The sequence below is a fragment of the Myodes glareolus genome, chromosome 25 (genome assembly GCF_982192425.1).
Source record: "Myodes glareolus chromosome 25, mMyoGla1.1, whole genome shotgun sequence".
NCBI lineage: Eukaryota > Metazoa > Chordata > Mammalia > Rodentia > Cricetidae > Myodes > Myodes glareolus.
Window position 1 is genome coordinate 2272528 of NC_142050.1, and position 20705 is coordinate 2293232.

Below are 20705 nucleotides of genomic sequence, written 5' to 3' on the forward strand. Positions count from 1 at the left end.
TTTCTTTTTTGAGCATTCATCATTCTGTACTGAGTTGTTTAATCTTTATGAGTTTGTATAATTACTGTTGATTTTTAAACTTTTCTGTATTGTCAGAATATATAAAGTTATTTCAATTTTTCTGAATTAATTAAGTTAGTTATGTTACCAAATGTGTGGTCTTTTTTAAGAGAAACTTCCATTGGCTACTGAATAGCAAGTGTTCTTTGATGTTCAGTTGGAATATTCTGTAGGCATATGTCAACTTGCTGTATTATATAATTTAATTTTGAAGTTTCTGTTTATTGTTTATTCAGATAACTTGTCTACATATTTAAGCTCAGTAGTGCACTTTTTGTCAAACTGTTTATAGCCAAATTGGTAGGTGTGTGTGAGTGATTATAGTGTCTATTTGATTAATTGTTCCCTTAATTAAAATGAAGTCTGTCTTTTTTTTCTTATGGTTAATCTTAGCTCGAAGTCTGTTTTGCCAGATATTAGAATAGTGACACCTGCTCAGAACACCCTTCACTTTAAGGTGGGTCTAGCGTTGAAGGTAGGGAGTTTTATTGTAGACAGTAGAGAGATGGATTCAGCTTCTATCATGTGTACACGACATACTTCTCTATCCAAAGCATTTCTTTATACATTCTAAATGTACGGATTCACCTTTATAGACAAATATTCCTATTCTTGAAGTCTTCTATCTGGGATCACATGCCCCATTATGTTGGTGTATTTTTCTAAAAGTACTGGTAAGCATTGCCTTTCTGACTTATGCTGCCCCCCTTAATTAAACAAGTGGAATATTTGGAATACATATAAAACATTTAAGAATGATTTGAACTATTCCTCAGTATATTTGATAGGCTGTATCTGTGAAGTCACATCATATAAAAAAGTAGTTACTATTTCACTCAAGATTTTTAATTTCTGTTTATTTTTCCATATATATTTAGCAAATTAGTTTTTAATCTAAATTTTGTTTTAAATCTAAGTCTTAACCTAATTTTTAATTTTTAAAATATGGCTATTAATGAACATACAAATGCCATAGTGATATTATCTTGTACTCTGTGGCATATTGTTTATCCTCTTATTAAATATCTTAAACTAGCAGTTTTTATTCTTCGATCAATCTCATTAGAGATCTTTTTCTCAAAAATATTGAGAATGTCAAATTGACATTACTTCTGAACAGTTTGATATTAAAAATAAATACTCATAAATATCCTCTACTTTAAAATGAGATTTAGGATTGTAGAAAGGTACTCCTCCTATGAGTTTAAAATATTTTTTTTTCATTTTTATGTGCATAAGTATTTTTCCTGAAAACACATGTGTGTACCACATTCACATCTAATGTTGTGGAGGTCAGGGTACTTAGAACCAGAGGAATGGTTGTGAGGCACCACATGGGTGCTGAGAATGCAAAGAGTAGCAAGTCAAAGAGTAGCAAGTCAGAGAGTAACAAGCCAAAGAGTAACAAGTCGAAGAATAGCAAGCCAGAGTAGCAAGTCAAAGAGTAGCAAGTCAAAGAATAGCAAGTCAGAGAGTAACAAGTCAAAGAGTAGCAAGTCAAAGAGTAGCAAGTGTTCTTGAAGCCATTTATTGAGCCTTCGGTATCATTTATTTTGAATATTTTATTGGTCTTAGTTTTGTTGTTCCCTCTCTATGGTCTTCTCATTAACAATTCAAAAGCAACATTTTTAATTCTTTTATTTGACTCGGTTGATCATTTTTTTTGTTTGTTCTCACATATACCCAATATTTGAATTTTCTTCTGCGTTTTAAGCATCTGTTTAAAGTTGCAACACTGCATTCATTGATATAATAATAACGCTTAAAGCACAATCATGGCTGGCCCAGATGTTAAGAGCACTTGTTCAGTCCTAAAGTCCAGAACTCCAATCTCAGAACACTAAGTCTTGTGCTCCAGCTCTGAGGTATCCAATGCCCTCTTTTGGCCTATGTGCCTGTTCCCACACAAGAATGCATACATTCACACAAATGCAATAAATAAATAAAATCTAGAAAAGGTTAGATCTTTATATATATTTAAAACAAAAAGTCCTGAGAGATGGCTGACTGTCTGAGTTCCAGCCTTAAAACATTCATGAAAGTGCAAAGGAAACTGATTCAATATAGCTGGCCTTTTACCTCCATATGTGCACTGTATTGCACTTATATCAATGAGTAAATCATTCTCTCTCTCTCTCTCTCATACACACACATGCAAATTAATAGAATAAAGTTTAAACACAAAAATGGGAAAATATATGTGATAGTAATACAAAGAGGTCTTGTTATGTATATTATATTATATTATATTTTTATTAACATCTTTGAAATAAGTCTCATTCAGAAACATTGTTTCCAACACTGGATTATTTAAGATATAATTTTTTAGTCAATTTTAAATTCTGTTGTGTAATGATTAGAAATCTTTGGAGTCATTTCAATCATTTGCAACCTAAATTTTGTTTTTAAATATGGTGTATTGTAACTGTGCATATTCAAGAGCAATGCCTGTTTTCCATATGTCACGCATACTGCTTGGTATATTTGCAATTGCTTGAGATTGACAGCTTTTCCCAGATATTCTATAACAGTGCTAACATCTGCTTGATCTAGTAGATTCTACGATGCCTTGTTACAGCATTTTTTTTCCATTGTTTTCTTGATACTGCTTGATGTGATTTGAAGCACTTGTTCAGGGCATGCAGGAGTTTATTGTGGTTATAATTCTTCTATATACTTATTACTTTTCCTAGGATATAGTTTCCATTTTTATGTGATGTGGTTTAAATGTTTATGCCATCTCCGAATTCATGTATTGAGGCAGAATCCCTGACATTACAAAACTGAGTAGTGGGAAGTGACTGAGTCTTGGAAGCACTTACTTCATCAACCAGGTTAGTGTCTTTATGAAAGGGAGCCTGAGTAAGAAACTGAGTATTTCTGCCATTCCTTTTTTTTTTTTCATGTCAAGAATTGGAAATGCTACCAGTTGAGGAACAGACTTTCAGAAGACATTGACTTTGCTGAGGATCTTGATGTTGGAAAACAAGTTTCTAGAAGTGTGAGCAAATCATTTCTTACTTTTAGACTACATAACCCATGAAACTTTATTATAGCTGCTTGAGTGAACATACTGTCCTTTGAGTTTTCTCGAATGTTGTATTTACTTTGATATTATCTTAACACAGTATCTGTCTTAGTTAGGTTTTCTATAGCTACGAAGAGACACCACAACCATGGCAACTCTTTAAAGGAAAGTATGGAATTGGCTCACTTTCAGTTCAGACGTTCAGTCTATTATCATCATGGTGTGACATGGTGTTGTGCAGGCAGACATGGTACTGAAGACAGCTATGTCCTGTCGATGTGTAGGCATCGGGAGAAGACTGAGAGTTACACTGAGTGAATCTTGGACACAAGATACCTTAAAGCATGCCCCACTGTGACACACTTCCACCAACAAGGACATATCTACTTCAACAAGGCAACATCTTCTAATAGTGCCACTCCCTTCGGGATTATGGGGGCCAATTACACTCAAACTACCACACCATCTTTTAGTTATTTTTCTGCTACAAACTTTCTCATTTATGTTTGGTTTTCAGCTTTATTTTTTGTGTTTTCTAGTGCCTCTTGTTGCCTTTAGGGCTTTGTTTTATTTTCCAAATGAAACTCTCTTGTTTGTTGGTGACAATGACAGTCTTGTTATATTTACTATCGTTTCACATTCCCAAAGACTCATCCATCTATGCACTCACATTCCTTCCTAAATCTCCTACTTCTCTGTCTTTTCAAGAGAAAGTTTTGTGTCATATTGGTCCTTCCTTGCTTCGATCTTTCAAGGAAGGGTTTTAGCTTTGTTCATTTATTTGGGAACATCTGAGTAATTCCTTCTTAGAGCCTGTCATCTTTTGCATTAGAATTTTTGATGCACAAAATAATAGGTTTCATTGTGGCCTTTAAATCACTCCATATTCATCCCTCCATTGTTAACTGCTTTCCCTAACCCTCCTGCCATTCTTGCTTCTCTACAACTAGATTTTTCCTTTTATATATTTAAATATAAATTTTGCATATGAGAGAAAACATGAAATATTTTTGTTTTCCATTTTCTACTAACCTCTTTTATTCTACCTTTTCTTTCAATCAAGTTGTGGGGATTTTAAATCTCATTTTAATAAATGTGTTCAATTCTCTATTTTCACTTCTGTGTTGTTTTGGAGACAGCTTTTGCCCTGATGCTGAGGCCCAGATGCTGAGATTTCCATCACTGCCTCTCAGTTTTTTTTCTGCTTTTTAAATAAAATTTCTTCCTAGAAAGATTAAAAGTCTGATTTTGTATTCCATTAATTTATTTAAAAGTTGTGTCATTGTTATTAATTAAATAGTATTTATTTCAACTCCTGTGCCTAGTGTTACTTCAGCTTTTGCATTTCCATAGCCTGTAGTACTACTGGATTCTTTAGTATGATCCCTTGCTTTCCTTTTGTGTTGGAAGCAGTCCTCCAGCATCTCCAACACACATTTAAATTGCAGCTTTCTGGATTTATCAGTGTTTCCTGGACGCTGACAGCTGGTATGCTTTGTGCCTTCTAGTTCTCTTTTGAAGCTTCTAGTGGACTTATCCTGAAAGCTTCTTTTGGGAAGTTGCTAATGTCTATGGGGGAATGATTAAAGGCTAGAGTTTAACTTTTTGAGTTCTGGTAACTTAAGGCAAATGAAAGAGGTGAGTCAAAGGGTGAAGGTGCAGTCACCATGAACTATACTGGGTCTTTCTTTCTGTTGCTATTCCAAAAAGAAAACTCCAACCTGAACACTCATGGAACTTTGTGGCTAAAGACATTAGGATGAGGAAAACTATCACAGGTTAAAAAGGAAGAGGAAAAAGAGAGGCTTGAATGTCCTGGGTGGCTGTTCTACATATATCTGTTTGTGTGAACTTCTTGGAGGCTTTTGAACTTCTCTGAGAGCATTCCATGAACCTTGGGAGAAACAATTAGACTTGGTTTGAAGGAAAGATCCAAAGAACTGGAGAGAATTGAAGTACAAAACACATTGAGTCTGTTTTCTATCCTGTTCTTTTCTGAGTATGGCCTCTGCCTGCTTTCTTTAGCTGTCCTTTTCTTCCCAAATGCACATTATTTTCATCTTTTTCAATTTGTGTTACTTTTCTCCCACTAGAACATAGACTGGACTTTTCCCTTATTTTTATTCTTATTTGTGGGGTAGGTCACAATGGTGGGGAAGACATGGAAGAACTAGGAAATGATTGTGATTGTGATGTATGATGTGAAATTCCAGAGAATCAGTTAACTATTATACTGGAAAAAAAAGAATGGCCCTTAAAGACTCATATGTTTGAATATTTGGTCCCCAATTGGTGGAACTGTTTAGGAAGGATTAGGAGGTGCAGTGTTGTTGTAGGAGAAGTGTCACTGGGGGTAGGATTTGAGGTTTAAAAGGCCATGCTAGTCCCAGTTAACACTCTCTGCCACTCACTTGTGAATCAAAATGTGAACTCTCAGCTACAATTTTTGGTACTATTGTGGTCATGAACTTTAACCCTTTGAGACTATAAATTTTGCATCAATTTTTATTCTGTAAGTTGCTTTAGTCATGAAGTTTCTTTACAGCAGTAAAAAATGACTAAACCAGAAATTGGGATGAGGGAGTGGGCTACAGCTGTGACAGGCCTGACCATGCTGCTTGGGGGAGGACCATGGAAGACTTGGGAACTTTGAATTAAGACACATGTTGAACACTCTAAGCAGGGTTAGTGGGTCATCCTAGTTGGAGCTTGCAAAAGTTCTGAGGGCAATGTGGTCTACAGAGACCTACATCAAGGGGTTTCAGAGAAGAACAATATTAGTAATGTTAGAAAATGGGTACATGTATCCCATATTTTCACAAAGAAAATGTCTGCCTTTTCCCCCATATCCTAAGAATCTGCCTGAAGCGAATTTTAAAACTATTGGATTAATTTTCTCAGTAGAAGAATTTTCAAGACAGTCTAATGTTGATCTGTTGAGTTGTCATTAGCAATCTCTCTTATGCAGGTCTACAATGAAAAGAATTAGAAGAGTAAAAAGAAATTCAAACTGTATAGTTTGAGGTGAAAAAGAGCACCAGAAAATTTAATGTTGAAGCCAAGGCTTTTGCTGAAAGAGATAGAGAAAGGTCTGACATAATATGGAATAAGGGGACAGCAGCCCTCAGGGGAAGATCTCACTCATCTAAGCTTGTTAAAAAAGAAGGCCTGGGATGTTTTTCATAAAAAACAACAAAGGACAATTTCTGGAAATGTAATTCAGGGAAGAGTCGGACTTCATCCCAAATGAACAATCAGATTTGGTGGTGCTGTTCACTTGAGCTTGGCTTTAGCGTAGTCAAAGATGCAAGAGTAAAGGGGTTGTGGAATCTTCCTCCACGAGTAAGGAAAGCCACTGAGTCCACACATGGTGTGGCAGTCGAGTCCCTGCATGAGAGGTCTTTATATGAAGCTGTGAATGTGAAGCCTGGATCATCGTGGAGACCCCAAGATGTTGAACATGCCAGAACCATGGGATCCCTGCCAAGGAGAGCTGCACACAGGGAGTGGAACCAACTCAAAGGAGAGAAGCATATTGCAGTCAGCAAGGCTGGAAAGGCAGAGTGATCTAAGCCTTTGACATCAGAAATGGAGTTGTAGTTTTGGAATTTGCCCTGCTGGGTTTTGGTCTTGCTTTGGTCCAGTATTTCTTCACTATCACCCCATTCCTATATTTTGGAATGGCAATGTATATTCTGTGCTTATATATAAATATGTACTTTGCCTTTTTATTTTACAAGCATTACAATTATCAAATTGCCTGAAGTGTCAGGAGAGTCTTTGGGCTTTTCAAATGTATTCAGATTGTAAATTATGGGAACACTTGAAATTGCACTAAATGTATTTTACGTTTTGATATGGCCATAAGCCTATGTGGGTCAGAGAGAATGTTGTGGTTTAAATGAGAACAGCCTCCATAGGCTTATATATTTGAATTTTCACTCTTCAGTTGATGGGAAAGTTTAGGAAAGATTAGCAGGTATGTCACTGGGGATGTGCTTTGAGGTTTCAAAAATCATTATCACTCCCAGTTAGCTCTCTTTGACTCTTATCTGTGGTTCAGGATGTAGCTCCCAGGTACTGCTCCAGTGCCTGCCTGTGTGCCTGCTGCCGTGCTTCCTGCTGTGATAGGTCGTGGGCTCCAACTCTGTGAAACTGCACGATCCAAATCAATTTTTTTTCTATTAGTTTCCTTGGTCACAGTATATTTACAGCAATAGAAAATTAATTAATATAATAAGACCTTTCACAGTATTAATTCGGTGAGTGATATTCACTATTTTCACCATCCCATATATTTAGGTTGCAATAATGCTTTAAACATCAGAAAATATAGCCCTGCCTACTTAGACCCGAGCTTTCAGCAATTCTCTTGTGTTTATTGACAGATTATCGAAAGTTTCCCAAAATGTTTTGTTTCCCAAATGCGGTAGTTTGAATAGGTATGACCTCCATAGACTTATGTGTTTGAATGCCTGGCTATAGGAAGTTCCATTATTAGGAGGTGTGGCCTTGTTGGAGGAATTGTGTCAGTGTGGAGGCAGGTCTTGAGGTCTTATATATGCTCAAGCCATGCCAGTGGTACAGCTGCTCCTGTTGCCTGTGGATCAAGAAGGATAACTCTCATCTTGTTCTCCAGCATGATGTCTGCCTGCACACCACCGTGAAAATAATGAACTAAAACTCTGAAACTGTAAGTAAACTCCAATGAAATATTTTCCTTTAGAAGAGCTACCATGGAGTCTCTTCCAGGGTACGACCTGGCCTTGGACGCGGACCCCCGTTCCTGGGCTGTCGCTTTAAGGGAGGGTGGAGCCACCAGTGAGGAAGGTGGAGCTCCATACAACTTGAGACCAGAGCCCCGCACCTCGGTGCAGCCATGAGTTTCTGCTCCTGGCCAAGTTGGCCAAGGAGGCAGCGCTGGTCACACTCATCCATCAGGTGCTGGAGGTCCCTGATGTTTGGGGAACTGATGGATATGCCCAATGTTAGAGAGTTGGCAGAGAGCGACTTTGCCTCCACCTTCCGGCTGCTCACAGTGTTTGCCTATGGGACCTATGCTGACTACTTAGCTGAAGCCAGGAATCTTCCCCCACTTACTGAGGCTCAGAATAAGCTTCGATATCTCTCAGTTGTCACTCTGGCTGCCAAAGTCAAGTACATCCCATATGCAGTGTTGCTTGACGCTCTTGCCCTTCGGAACATGCGCCAACTGGAAGACCTTGTGATAGAGGCTGTGTATGCCAATGTCCTTCGTGGCTCCCTGGATCAGCGCAATCAGCTGCTAGAGGTTGACTACAGTATTGGGCAGGACATTCAGCGCCAGGACCTCAGTGCCATTGCCCGAACCCTGCAGGAGTGGTGCGTGGGCTGTGAGGTCGTGCTGTCCAGCATCGAGGAGCAAGTCAACCGTGCCAACCAGCACAAGGAGCAGTAGCTGGGCCTGAAGCAGCAGATCGAGACTGAGGTTGCCAACCTTAAAAAAACCATTAAAATTACAACAGCAGCAGCAGCTGCGGGCCAATTCTCAGGATCCTGAGCAACACCAGACAGAGCTAAGAGAACCAGCTCCTGGCACCAACCAGCGCCAGCCCAGCAAGAAAGCTTCAAAGGGCAAGGGACTCCGAGGGAGCGATAAGATTTGGTCCAAGTCGAACTGAAAGGATTTGTTTCTTCCCTGGGAATGTGGGGTCCCAGTTGCCTACCTGCCTACCCGTTAGGGATCCTCAGAGAGCCTTCCTGTGCCCCTGGCCAGCTGACAAACCTAGCTCATGACTTTTCATCTCCTCCAACCCCAAGCATAAGCCACACCCTCTATAGCAAGAAGGCCAGTACAGGTCATTGTTTGGTTGGTACTTATGTGTTCCATTTCCTCTTCCTGCCACGCTTGCTTTCATCTTCTTCACTCAGCACCGTTCGTGCCCATTTCCCATGTCACTGAGCAGGTTGGCAGGCCGATGGAGGGTGCTGGCTCTTCACCACCCACAGATGTTCTCTACCACACCTACCCCTGCATGCCTAATCTGCAGTTTCTCCTCCCTCCCTGTGCCTATTGGGCTGCATCTGAAGAGCCATGGGGAAAGGTGTCCTTCACCTTCATCCCAGCCTCAGATTTCTGGGAGTGGCTGACACTTTGGTCCCAGAAGCCATCACACTACAGTTGTTTCTTGTCCTCCCTCGTCTCCTTGGGTCTGGGAGTGCTGCTTCAGCGGCTCCAGAGCCTGAAAACAGCCGTGTTTGAGATGTTAGGAAATGGTTCTTTGTTAACTAATCATCTTAGGAAACCCAGTGGAAATCCTGGAAAGATTTCTATCTCTTCTTGTGACTTTGGTGGGGAAGGGAATATAGATTGTATATTTTAAAAGGTATATATGAATATGTCTATGTATAACATGACACAGAAATAAATCTATCAGAAATCTTTGTACAACAGCAACAATAAAAAAAAAAGAAGAAAAAGAGTTACCATGGTCATGGTGTCTCTTCAAAGCAATAGAAATCCTAACTAAGACACCAAATATGTTCATAAAAGTCACATTCAAACGGAAAGGCTGCAACCAAATACTGTGAGAACAGAAGAAAACTTAAAATGTGTGTGCATGCACTCATGTGTGTTTGTGTGTGCTTGGATTTCACACACATTTGAATACTTAAAGCCCTGCTCTATTACTCTCCACCTTATCCCCTTGAGGTAGGGGGACTCACTATTTTTTTTCTTTTCTATAATCTTAGGGATTCACTATTTTCTGACTAGACTGACTGGTCAACGATCTCTACCAATCTTGTCCCCAGCCCTTGCCAGACAGTGTTGAGATGACAGGCATCTATGGCCATGAATGGCTTTTGACATTGGTGCTAAGGATTGTAACTCAGTTCCTTATATTTGTGTAGAATACATGTTTACCTATTGCAGTTTTGTTCTAGTCTTAGAAGCAAACTTTTAAGCTGCATTTGCATTTCATCTAGAGCCCTTATATTTGAATTAAATCTACAGATCAAAAATTAAGATAATTTTGGACTCAAACCATATACAGTACAAACAATCCCTTCTGTTATTTTAACCACTTGGAATTTTTTTGTGTGTCTTTTAAAGGAAGAAAGAGAACAATTATACTTTAGAAGCAAAAATGCCAAGTTTAAAATCTTGGGTTTAGGAGTTTTGTCAAATCTTGGCTCAGTCACCACTGAGGACTGAGGAAGAAATGTTTTACGAGCTTATGTTTTAACTCTTGGCTTCCAGGAATTGTGGAAGCTGCAGAACCTTTAGGAGGAGAGCTTTGCTGGAAGGAATGGGGCAATGGGGGCATGCCTTGAGGTTTTGAAATCTGCCCTACATCTTGTGTATTTTCTGTTCTGTGTATTTTCTGCAGTAGTTCCTTCCCTGTCAAGACATCAAGATTATAGAAATTAAAATATTTTTAATTTATTCTTTGAGATTTTCTTACTTAGATCATATTCACAACCTCTCCACACAACTCTTCCCCAGCCCCCAAATACGTTACCATCCCAACTTTGTGACTTTTTCTTAAACCAGTGAGTTCAATGCTTTTATTCATTATTTTTTTTTAGTAAATTTTATTAAATTATAAAAGTTTCCATTTCCGCCCCCCCTCCCAACACCCTCCCACTCCCCCCACTCCCCCCCTCCTTCCCCTCCGTCCCCCAGGGCAGTCAGGGTTTCCTGCCCTGTGGGAAGCTCCAGCTCCCTCCCCCTCCCTCCAGGACCAGGTAGGCGAGCGTCCAAACAGACTGGATCCCCAAAATCCAGCATATGCAGAGGAAACAGGTCCCAGTGTCATAGTCAATGGCTTTTCAGAAAGACCCCGGGCCAGCCACAGTCAGAGAATCCGGCCAAATTCCGAGAATCTGGCTAGATCACGTCCTCGTTCAGTCCCAGTCCGACTGGCCCTGGTAAATTCTCATCAGATCCGTTCCCTTGTATCAGTGGGTGATAGCATCCCTCGCAGTACTGATTTCGTCTTTCATGTTCCTCCTCCTTCCGCTCCCCCTCCGGACCTCGGGGGCTCAATCCGTTGCTCCAATGTGGGCCTCCGACTGCATAGCCGTCCTTCGCCAGACGAAGGATCTATGGTGATAAGCAAAATATACATCAGTATGGTCATGGGCCACGGCCGATTCAGGCACCCTCTCCTCTGTCCAGAGAGCAATCTGGGGGATTTCTCCTTGGACCTGGGATCCCATATATAATCAAGTCTCCTGTAAACCCTAAAATGGCTCCCTTAGTTGAAATATATTGTTCCCTGATCCCATATTCATCCTTCCTCCCTCCCCCCCCCCATCCCCGGCCACCAAGCTTTCCCTGTTCCTCCCCTACTCCCTTCTCTCTAGCCCTCTCCCCCTCCATCGACCCTCCCACCCCCCCATGCACCCGAGGTTACCTGGAACTCTTGTCTATTTCCTATCTCCTGGCGGATAGCTAAATAATCTTCATCAGGTTCATCTTCTTATTTAGCTTCTCTAGGATCACGAATAATAGGCTCAAAGACCTTTAATTATGGTTAGAATCCACTTATGAGTGAATACATACCGTGTTCCTCTTTTTGGGTCTGGCTTACCTCACTCAGTAAAGCGTTTTCTATTTCCATCCATTTGCATGCAAAATTCAAGATGTCATTGTTTTTTACCGCCGAGTAAAACTCTAATGTATATATGTTCCACACCTTTTTTAACCATTCTTCTATTGAGGGGCACCTAGGTTGTTTCCATGATCTGGCTATTACAAATAGTGCAGCTATGAACATAGTTGAACAAATGCTTTTGTAGTATGTTAGGGAATCATTAGGGTATATTCCCAAGAGTGGTATTGCGGGGTCCTGAGGGAGGTTGACTCCCAGTTTCCTGAGAAACCGCCACACTGATTTCCACAGTGGCTGCACGAGTTTGCATTCCCACCAACAATGGATGAGTGTTCCCCTCACCCCACATCCTCTCCAGCATAGGCTATCGTTGGTGTTTTTGACTTTAGCTATTCTGACAGGTGTAAGATGGTATCTCAAAGTGGTTTTGATTTGCATTTCCCTGATCGCTAGGGAGGTTGAGCATGACCTTAAGTGTCTTCTGGCCATTCGAAGTTCATCTGTTGTGAATTCTCTGTTAAGTTCAGTACCCCATTTTTTAATTGGGTTAATTAGAGTTTTAGTGCCTAGTTTCTTGAGTTCTTTGTATATTTTGGAGATCAGACCTTTGTCTGATGAGGGGTTGGTGAAGATCTTCTCCCAGTCAGAAGGCAGCCTTTTTGTCCTACTGACAGTGTCCTTTGCTTTACAGAAGCTTCCCAGTTTCAGTAGATCCCATTTATTCATTGTTTCTCTTATTGTCTGTGCTGCTGGGGTCCTACTTAGGAAGAGGCCTCCTGTGCCTAAATCTTGTAGACTACTTCCCACTTTCTCTTCTATCAGGTTCAAAGTGGACGGATTAATGTTGATGTCTTTAATCCATTTGGACTTGATTTTTGTGCATGGTGATAGATATGGATCTACTTTCATTTTTTTACAGGTTGACATCCAGTTATGCCAGCACCATTTGTTAAAGATGCTTTCCTTCTTCCATTGTATACCTTTAGCTCCCTTGTCGAAAATTAGGTGTTCATAAGTTTGTGGGTTAATATCTGGGTCTTCTATTCGATTCCATAAGTCGACTTCTCTGTTCTTATGCCAATACCAAGCTGTTTTCAATACTGTAGCTCTATAATAGAGTTTGAAGTCAGGGATGGTAATGCCTCCAGAAGTTCTTTTATTGTATAAGATTGTTTTGGCTATCCTGGGTTTTTTGTTTTGCCATATAAACTTGATTATTGTTCTCTCAAGGTCTGTGAAGAAGTTTGATGGGATTTTGATGGGGATTGCATTGAATCTATAGATTGCTTTTGGTAGAATTGCCATTTTTACTATGTTGATTCTCCCAATCCAAGAGCAGGGGAGGTCTTTCCATTTTCTGGTATCCTCCTCAATTTAAAGTTTATATGCCACAAAGTTGGAAAATGTAAAAGAAATGGACATTTTTTTAGATAAGTACCATATACCAAAGTTGAACCAAGACCAGGTGAACAATCTAAATAGACCTGTTAGTCGTGAAGAACTAGAAGCTGTTATCAAAAATCTTCCTACCAAAAAAAGCCCAGGACCAGATGGTTTCAATGCAGAATTCTACCAGAACTTTCAGGAAGAGCTAATACCTATACTCCTTAATGTATTCCACAATATAGAAACAGAAGAGTCACTGCCTAACTCCTTTTATGAAGCTACAGTTACCCTAATACCAAAACCACACTTTTATTCATTATTAAGCCATTAGCCAAATTGATCCTTCTCCCCGAGGTTACTCTTTTTTTTTAAACCTGTCTTCTTTTTTATTATTAATAATTTATAAAAATTTCCACTTCCTCCCCTCCTCCCAATATCCTCCCACTCCCCCACTCCTTCTCCTCCTCCCTCTCCAGTCCTAAGAGCAGTCAGGGTTTCCTGCCCTGTGGGAAGCTCAAGTTCCTCCCCCCTCCGGGAAATAAGGGGAGATGGTTAGAGAGAAGGGAGAGGGGAAGGATGGGGGATAGTTTGGGGGACTGGGATGGGGGGAGGGAGGAAAGAGGGATATGGGAGCAGGGAAGTATATATCTAACTAAGGGAGCCATTTTAGGGTTTGCAAGAGACTTGATTCTAGAGGGGTTACCAGGTCCAAGGAGAGGTCCCCAGATTGTTTCCTGGGCAGCAGAGGAGTGGGTGCCTGAATTGGCCTTGGCCCATAACCATGTTGATGAATATTTTGCATATCACCATAGAACCTTCATCTGGCGATGGATGGGGATAGAGACAGAGACCCACACTGGAACACAGAACTTAACCCCCTAGGTCCAAATGAGAAGCAGGAGAATGTGAACAAGGAAGTCAGGATCCGAGGTTACTCTTATCAGGCATTTGATTAGAGTAGCAAGGAAAGTAACTCGTATAATTACTAATTGTGACATGTGGACAAGTTCTTCAACTTCCCTTTATGCATTGTTCTCATTATTAAAATGGGAATAAGGAGTGGACCAGTTGTTATGAAAAGTAGAAGAGTTAATGGTTTTTGATCTGTTTTATAGAGTTCAGTGTTTCCTTGAATGATGTTTATCTTCTTGGCATCTTATTAGCTATATAAGACCTACAGTGCCCTTCTCCCCATGATAGTACACAAAGGTCACAGTGTATTGGCACAGGAGATTAGTTATGTTCATCAAAATTCTTGCTGTACATAGACTAACTACCCACTTGTCTGCATAGATATTTTTGGAGTTTATAGCTGAGTCCATACCTCAGAGCATGGTACATGTGTGAGAGATCTGTGTATTAGCTTTGGTTAGCCTGACTGGCAGGGTTGAACTGACTGTGATTTTTTTTTAAATGAAAGACATTTCAACTGGCTTTATTGAATTTCTATTGAACACTTCACTAATGTCGTCTGAGCTTTGGAGGCAAATTTTTCTAATTAAAAGAGAATAGATCACTTTAGCATTGGAGATTGCAGTGACATTAGGAGGCATTGTTGGTCAGTTTGAGTTTCAGTGAAAGGCCTTCTGGGAAAGTTAAGGGAATGTATTGAATTTCTTTAAGTGGAAAATAGGCATTGATCAGGACCATAAGGGACTGGTTGGCCAACTCTTAAAACAGAATCTGAAATCCCCAAATACATTGTTAATCTAAGTGAGGGATGATATAGCATTAGGAACAATTTCAGATAAAATGTTGTTATATTTTCAAGGGTACTTTTCTTCAACACTTCATGTGATTATTTGGAGATGTTGAAAGAAAATTAATTTCATGTTGCAAACAAACAAAAAACGTTTTTACAGTTCTTAGTTTGGTAATGTGGGGCTGGAGAGATTAGTGATTAAGATCACTGGCTGCTTTTCCAGAAGTCCTGAGTTCAATTTCCAGAACCCAAATGGCAGGTCACAATTTGATGTCCTCCTCTGGTTTGCAGGCATACATGCAGATAAAGCACCTCTATACATTAAATAAATATGTAAATACATTTTAAAAAATCTTCAAAATTGTGTAGCCCAGCTGGCCTCAAACTCATGATCCTTCTGTCTCTACCTCCTTCAGCAAATCCTACTGGAGTGCACCACACAACCGGCAGCAGGTCAAACAATGGTGGGGACACCCACGGAAACAGTTTACCTGAACTAGTGGGAGCTCACCAACTCCAGCTGGACAGGAAAGCAACCAACATAGGTCCAAAACAGTCCTTCTGAACGTGGGTAACAGTTGTATGGTTGGGGCAGACTGTGGGGCCACTGGCAGTAGCACCAGGATTTATCCCTACTGTTTGTACTGACTTTTTGGGAACCTATTCTCTTTGGATGGATACCTTGCTCAGCCTAGATATAGTAGGGAGGGTCTTGGACCTTCCCCGAAGCAATGTGTCTTACCCTCTCTGGGGGATAGAGTGGGGGGATAAGTGGAGAGAATGTGAAGATGGGAGGGAGTGGGAACTGGGATTTTTATGTAAAATGAAAAAAGACAGTTTTTCTTTTTAAAAAATAAAATAAATTATTAAATTATTATTAATTACTTTTTAAAAAAGGAAATGCTTTCTAACTTCCTTTGCCAATGTGTTATTTTTCTTTATGTTTTTCATGCTTCACACCTGTTATCAAACTATGACATCAATTTTACCTAAATCTGAGGTAGGAGTAAGACTACTGATTTTTTCTTTCTAAAGAATAAATCTAGTTTTTCTGCATGCACGTGATTACTTTTCAAATGTGGTATTTGATCTCTACTTTTTATGAACCACTTCATTTTAAACCCTAAAGTGTTAAGTCACATTATAAATTGTGAGCCATAATGCTATCATGGAAGGACTGTGTTTTCCACGTTGTTGTTTAGGAAATGAATCCTAGAAAAAACTTTATGCAGATGTTGTTCTGGAAGCATTTCTGATGTTTGGAACTCTCTGATGCTACTCGGAAGGAGACCTCACATTAGGCTACTATCTCCAACAACACAGGCCATTTTGTTTTCCTACCCTCAGACTATCAGTGATTGATAGTCTGAAAAATCAAAGGCTTTGATTTATACCCCGACACAGAAAATAAACAGCCATCACTATTAATAAATGTTAGACTTATGATAAGATGGGACATATATGAAACATTTGCACCAATGAGTAATGAATGATTCATGGTGATAAACATTTTTAATGTCTTTTCCAATGCCTTCCCCTCCCTCAGGATTATAATATTCTCTTGTACACTAAGATCATTTTGAGCCATTTTATATTAGACAATCTGAGGAGACGATTTTATATTACAAAATCTAAGCTACCTCTGCACAAGAAGGATTACATTTATGGTGTGGGAAAATACTTTTGTTCTTCAAGATCTCAAGGGTGTTGAAGTTTGATATTTCTGCTCTCTGGACCATATAGGGAAAGATGCATTTTTGTGTTTCCCTCCTCAAAAAATTCCCAGATCTCAAGAGGCAACAATTTAGGGTGCTATGTCTACATATCACTCTTGTTTCCCTTTGTTAGTTCAGGAGTGCTCACTTAATCCTCATTTTTCCCATATCTTCCGGGATCTGAGAAATCTTTCTAATAGTGACCTTTATTCATCCTAATGATATTTCATTGGTTACCTTTTATTAAGTCTGTGTCTTTTTTCCTAAATTATTTTAGAAACTTGTAATTATAACAATTCTAATGACCTGAGGTGATGTTGGACAGAGTAAGTCTGGCTCCAGAATAAAAATAACAAAATGATTTTATACTTCCCTGTCCTGGATTTCTTTGCTATAATTCCCAAATGTATCTAATAAAAGACTGACAGTTAGTGGGAGGAGTGGGAAGGAAATGGAAGGTGGGGAGAAGGTTGAAATTTTTAATAAATTAAAAAAAGGACTGACAGTTATGGATGTTTCATACTATCAAGAATGTGATAGGCTAGACTGAAAGTGGTTACATTAATAAAGATAAGGACCTTTTGATATCTCTAAATAATTTAACCTATGCTTTTTGATCCTTCTCTGTCCCACAAGAGCAACAAGGTAGGATGTTGGTAGTTTATGGCTGAAATGAAGGAAGCATGGAATGAGCAGAGACAAGATGAATGAATGAAAGATGAAAATATATTTCTCTAGAAAAACATGCAAATATACAATTTTTGTCTTTTCAATATGCTCTGTATTAATTTATACATGTACATAGCAGAAGCGTTTCACACAATTTAGGTATTACATGCAATCCTGTGATAAGTGAGTTTGATTTCATCAGCTCCTACTACATCAGCACAATAACATCTCAAATATTCCAGCAATATATTATCACATTTGTATCAGAGCTGCCTGAAATACAATGTGTTTGATGTTTGTAAACAAAAAATGGGAATATCACCATGTAACACTGTGAATGGAAAAAAAAATACCTTCGTTTTAATTCTTCCCTTACATTTAGAAAAGGAGTCACACTCTCAGTATCCAAAGTTCACCATCACTAGGGAAACACAGTCTTCTGTGGGTACACTAAATATGTAACCAGAACCAGTCATTTTTGTCTTTACACAACTAAATCACTTCTGAAAGGCAATAATATAAGATGTCATAGATGGGTCGAGATTTGGAGGGTTTCAATGAAACTCCTCATTTAGCATATAAGTTAAATAATGATAACTTTGCTGTTGCAGATTAAGAAATCAGTAATGATATTGGTTTATTCGTGGATCTTTAAAAATATTATACTGGGAAGTAAAGAGAAACATAATACTGGGTTTTGATGAGAAGCTCTGTGTTCTAAGATGAATAGTTATGTGGCTAATGAAGTCTTATGTTGTGTTTCCCCCTCTTTTGCTGATAGCAGCAAACAGGAGGTCAACTAGAAACTAATTTGTAATTAGCCGCTCTGAGTTTTCCCAGAAAATGCAGAGATCTTGTTAAGCTTTGAAGCTGGGTGTAAGGAATCTAATGGACTTGTATAGAGTCTTTTAATTACCAGCCATAAGCAAATCTATCTCTTACTGCTAGATAGCACCCAAGGGCAAGAGGTAATCTGCTTTATAAACCTTGGAATGATTTGCTTTATATATCTTGTAGTTTAGGAAAGTGGAAAACTCTCTTTAAAGAATGTTCTCTTTCATGGAGAATTATGTTTTTGGCAGTTTTGTGAAAAATTTGGTGATAGATTCTTGGTGACCTCCCAATTTATACATGTCAGTGACCAAAGCCCATCCAACATTGAGATCAATTTCTTACAGCATTTGGGTCTTCCTGGTGGACAGGATTATCCAAAAGCAATCTGAGTATGGGATAGTTCCAGAAAATTCACTCTAAATGCCTTTTTATTCAAAGTCTATCTTCTTGCCCAATGCACAGGTCATCTCTGTCTGTTTGTTTAAAAGCTACACCATCTTTCAGAGGTCATGTTATTTGTGCAGTTACATTGTATGGATGGTAACAATGCAATATAGGAATTGATTGAAATAAAAAAATTAAAAATTAGATCCATAGGCAAATTAGAAAGAGTCTAATTCAAAGTCTAGTGTTTAAATTAAAAATATATAGAGTGTTTTTTTAAAATTTCTCAAAGGTATAAATGGCTCAAGATTAACAAGGAGCACCCTGTATCTGAACTAGGTCAATTTAGTGGTATTTTTTGGATATCTTGCCTTCATTCTTAGACACTGGCATCTCAGTCCTAGACGAATGATGGTGTTCCCAAGTTGCAGTGGGAGACTCTATTCCTAGACAGTCTCCCATAGCAATAGTACCAAGAATAACTTATTCCTAGACAGTCTCCAAAGCAATAGTACCAAGAATAACTTTCTTCAAACATCACTATGAACAAATTCACTTAATAATTCTTCACGAATGATATGCTCAGCTCCTGGGAGGATGGGGAATCACTTGAAATGCATGGTCTATCTTCACCCAGGAAATGAAGGCTCAGTGGATCACAACGGGGTAGCTTCACATTCAAGCAGATGAGTCCTGCTCGACGGCAGATGGGTCTTGCTGGATGACGTTCAAGGGAATCATTTCAGTAACCTCTTCGACTTGATTGTTGTTGACTGGAGGATTTCTTGGTTCCTGATGGCAGATGTAAATGGGGAGGCCACCAGGCTCAGCGAAGGCTGTAACACGAGGAGCAGCGACCACGCGATTGGTGGTGCGGCGGCGGCGCCTTCCCCAGCGCTGGCTCCACTGGATCTTGAACTTTGCCCACTGGCGTTTCACGGCAACTTGCACCTGGAAGAACAAAAGGATCCTTGCTTTCAATGACTGTCAGCTTAAATGCTTGACTCTTGGGGTGAATGAAGGTTAAATTGTAGATCTACTTTAAGAATGGAGTTTATACCATAGTTATGAAATATACCACCCTGGAATAATAATATGCCAGTCAAAGAAGCGAGTTACTAGTCTGGGCAACAAGAGGCAAGCTAGTCGCCATTTTTTGTTTGTTTGTTTTTGTTTTTGTTTTGGAGTAAAGCATTCAGTCTTTGTTCCCAGCGCCTGTGAAGGAAGGTTGACTGGTCTCATAACATAGTAGGTATCCTCATTAGAGGATAAGACTTAGGAAAATATTTACCTGCTGCCATTCGTGCTAAAACATGATTTCATCCAAATCCTAACTTGTGGATTATGAAAATATATCCATAAACGACAACACAGTCCTAAATTTTATGATAATAAACCCATGTTGTGGATTTACCCTTACCAAACAAAGTTCCAAATGAGGTGTTCCAGATAAAATTCTGGCTAAGACAGTAAAAACCTTTTAAAAATGAGACTTTAGTCTCTTTTAGAAAACAAAACAAAACAACAACAACAACAAAAAACCCAACAAAACAAAACAAAAGCCAATCAGAATAATTTAACAATCAGATCATTTGAAATCCTGGACTTCTCAGACAAACTGTGGTTATAAGTGTTTGTGTGTAGCATTTTAGATTCAGTTTAGATTAAACAGACAGAGAGACAAATCTTGAAGTGCTAACAGCTAGGGCATGCCATGCAGCTGGAGTTTGCCTTGATAGAAGTCATACAGGGACAAGGGATGGCGTAAAGCATTACTGATTGCTGTGGACCATATTGTAATCATTTGATTTGCATTAGTTTATTAACCCTCACAACAGCCTCCTTCAAAGGGCACCACTGTCATGTTCACTTACAGAGCAGAAGGCTTAGACTATGCCATGTGTGCACAATCAGGGAGTTGCAATGTGGCAGAACCTGAGTTCCAAGGGAAACCTGGCTTTGTGTGTAGTGTAGATAAATTCTTCGATGTTAGGTTTATAATCTAGAAACCATCAATGTACTCTTGAGAAACTAGGAGAGATGCCAGTTCAGTATCTTTGGAGATGCAGTGTCTGTTGAGAAAGGAAATCAATAGTTTCCATGGATTCAGTTTCTCTTAAATACCAAGGTTTTTCTTACAGCCAAACCTTACTTGAAGTTTTAGAGACACTATTGCAGATGATTACAAATGTAGCGATAGCTGGTATAAGTGCCCCAAGAGGGGAAAACACCCCTCTATATTTCCCTTACCTGCCATTTCACAATCCCCACTAGAGCATCCACATATACTGAATTACCCAGTTCAACATGAGGCCGAAAGATTTGAAGCC

General features: G+C 39.2%; 1 protein-coding gene and 1 pseudogene across 1 annotated transcript in view; one reads left to right on the top strand and one right to left on the bottom strand.

The window, feature by feature from the left end:
• Nucleotides 1–7824: 7824 nt before the first annotated feature.
• Nucleotides 7825–8748, top strand: LOC125402525 (COP9 signalosome complex subunit 7a pseudogene; annotated as a pseudogene).
• Nucleotides 8749–17246: 8498 nt separating this feature from the next.
• Nucleotides 17247–20705, bottom strand: part of Calcr (calcitonin receptor) — an 82545-nt gene continuing 79086 nt past the window's right edge. Inside the window, exon 14 of the mRNA XM_085683641.2 lies at nt 17247–19326. Coding sequence (XP_085539767.1) covers nt 19054–19326 — 273 coding nt within the window. The 3' untranslated portion in view covers nt 17247–19053. The remainder of the gene's footprint in view (nt 19327–20705) is intronic.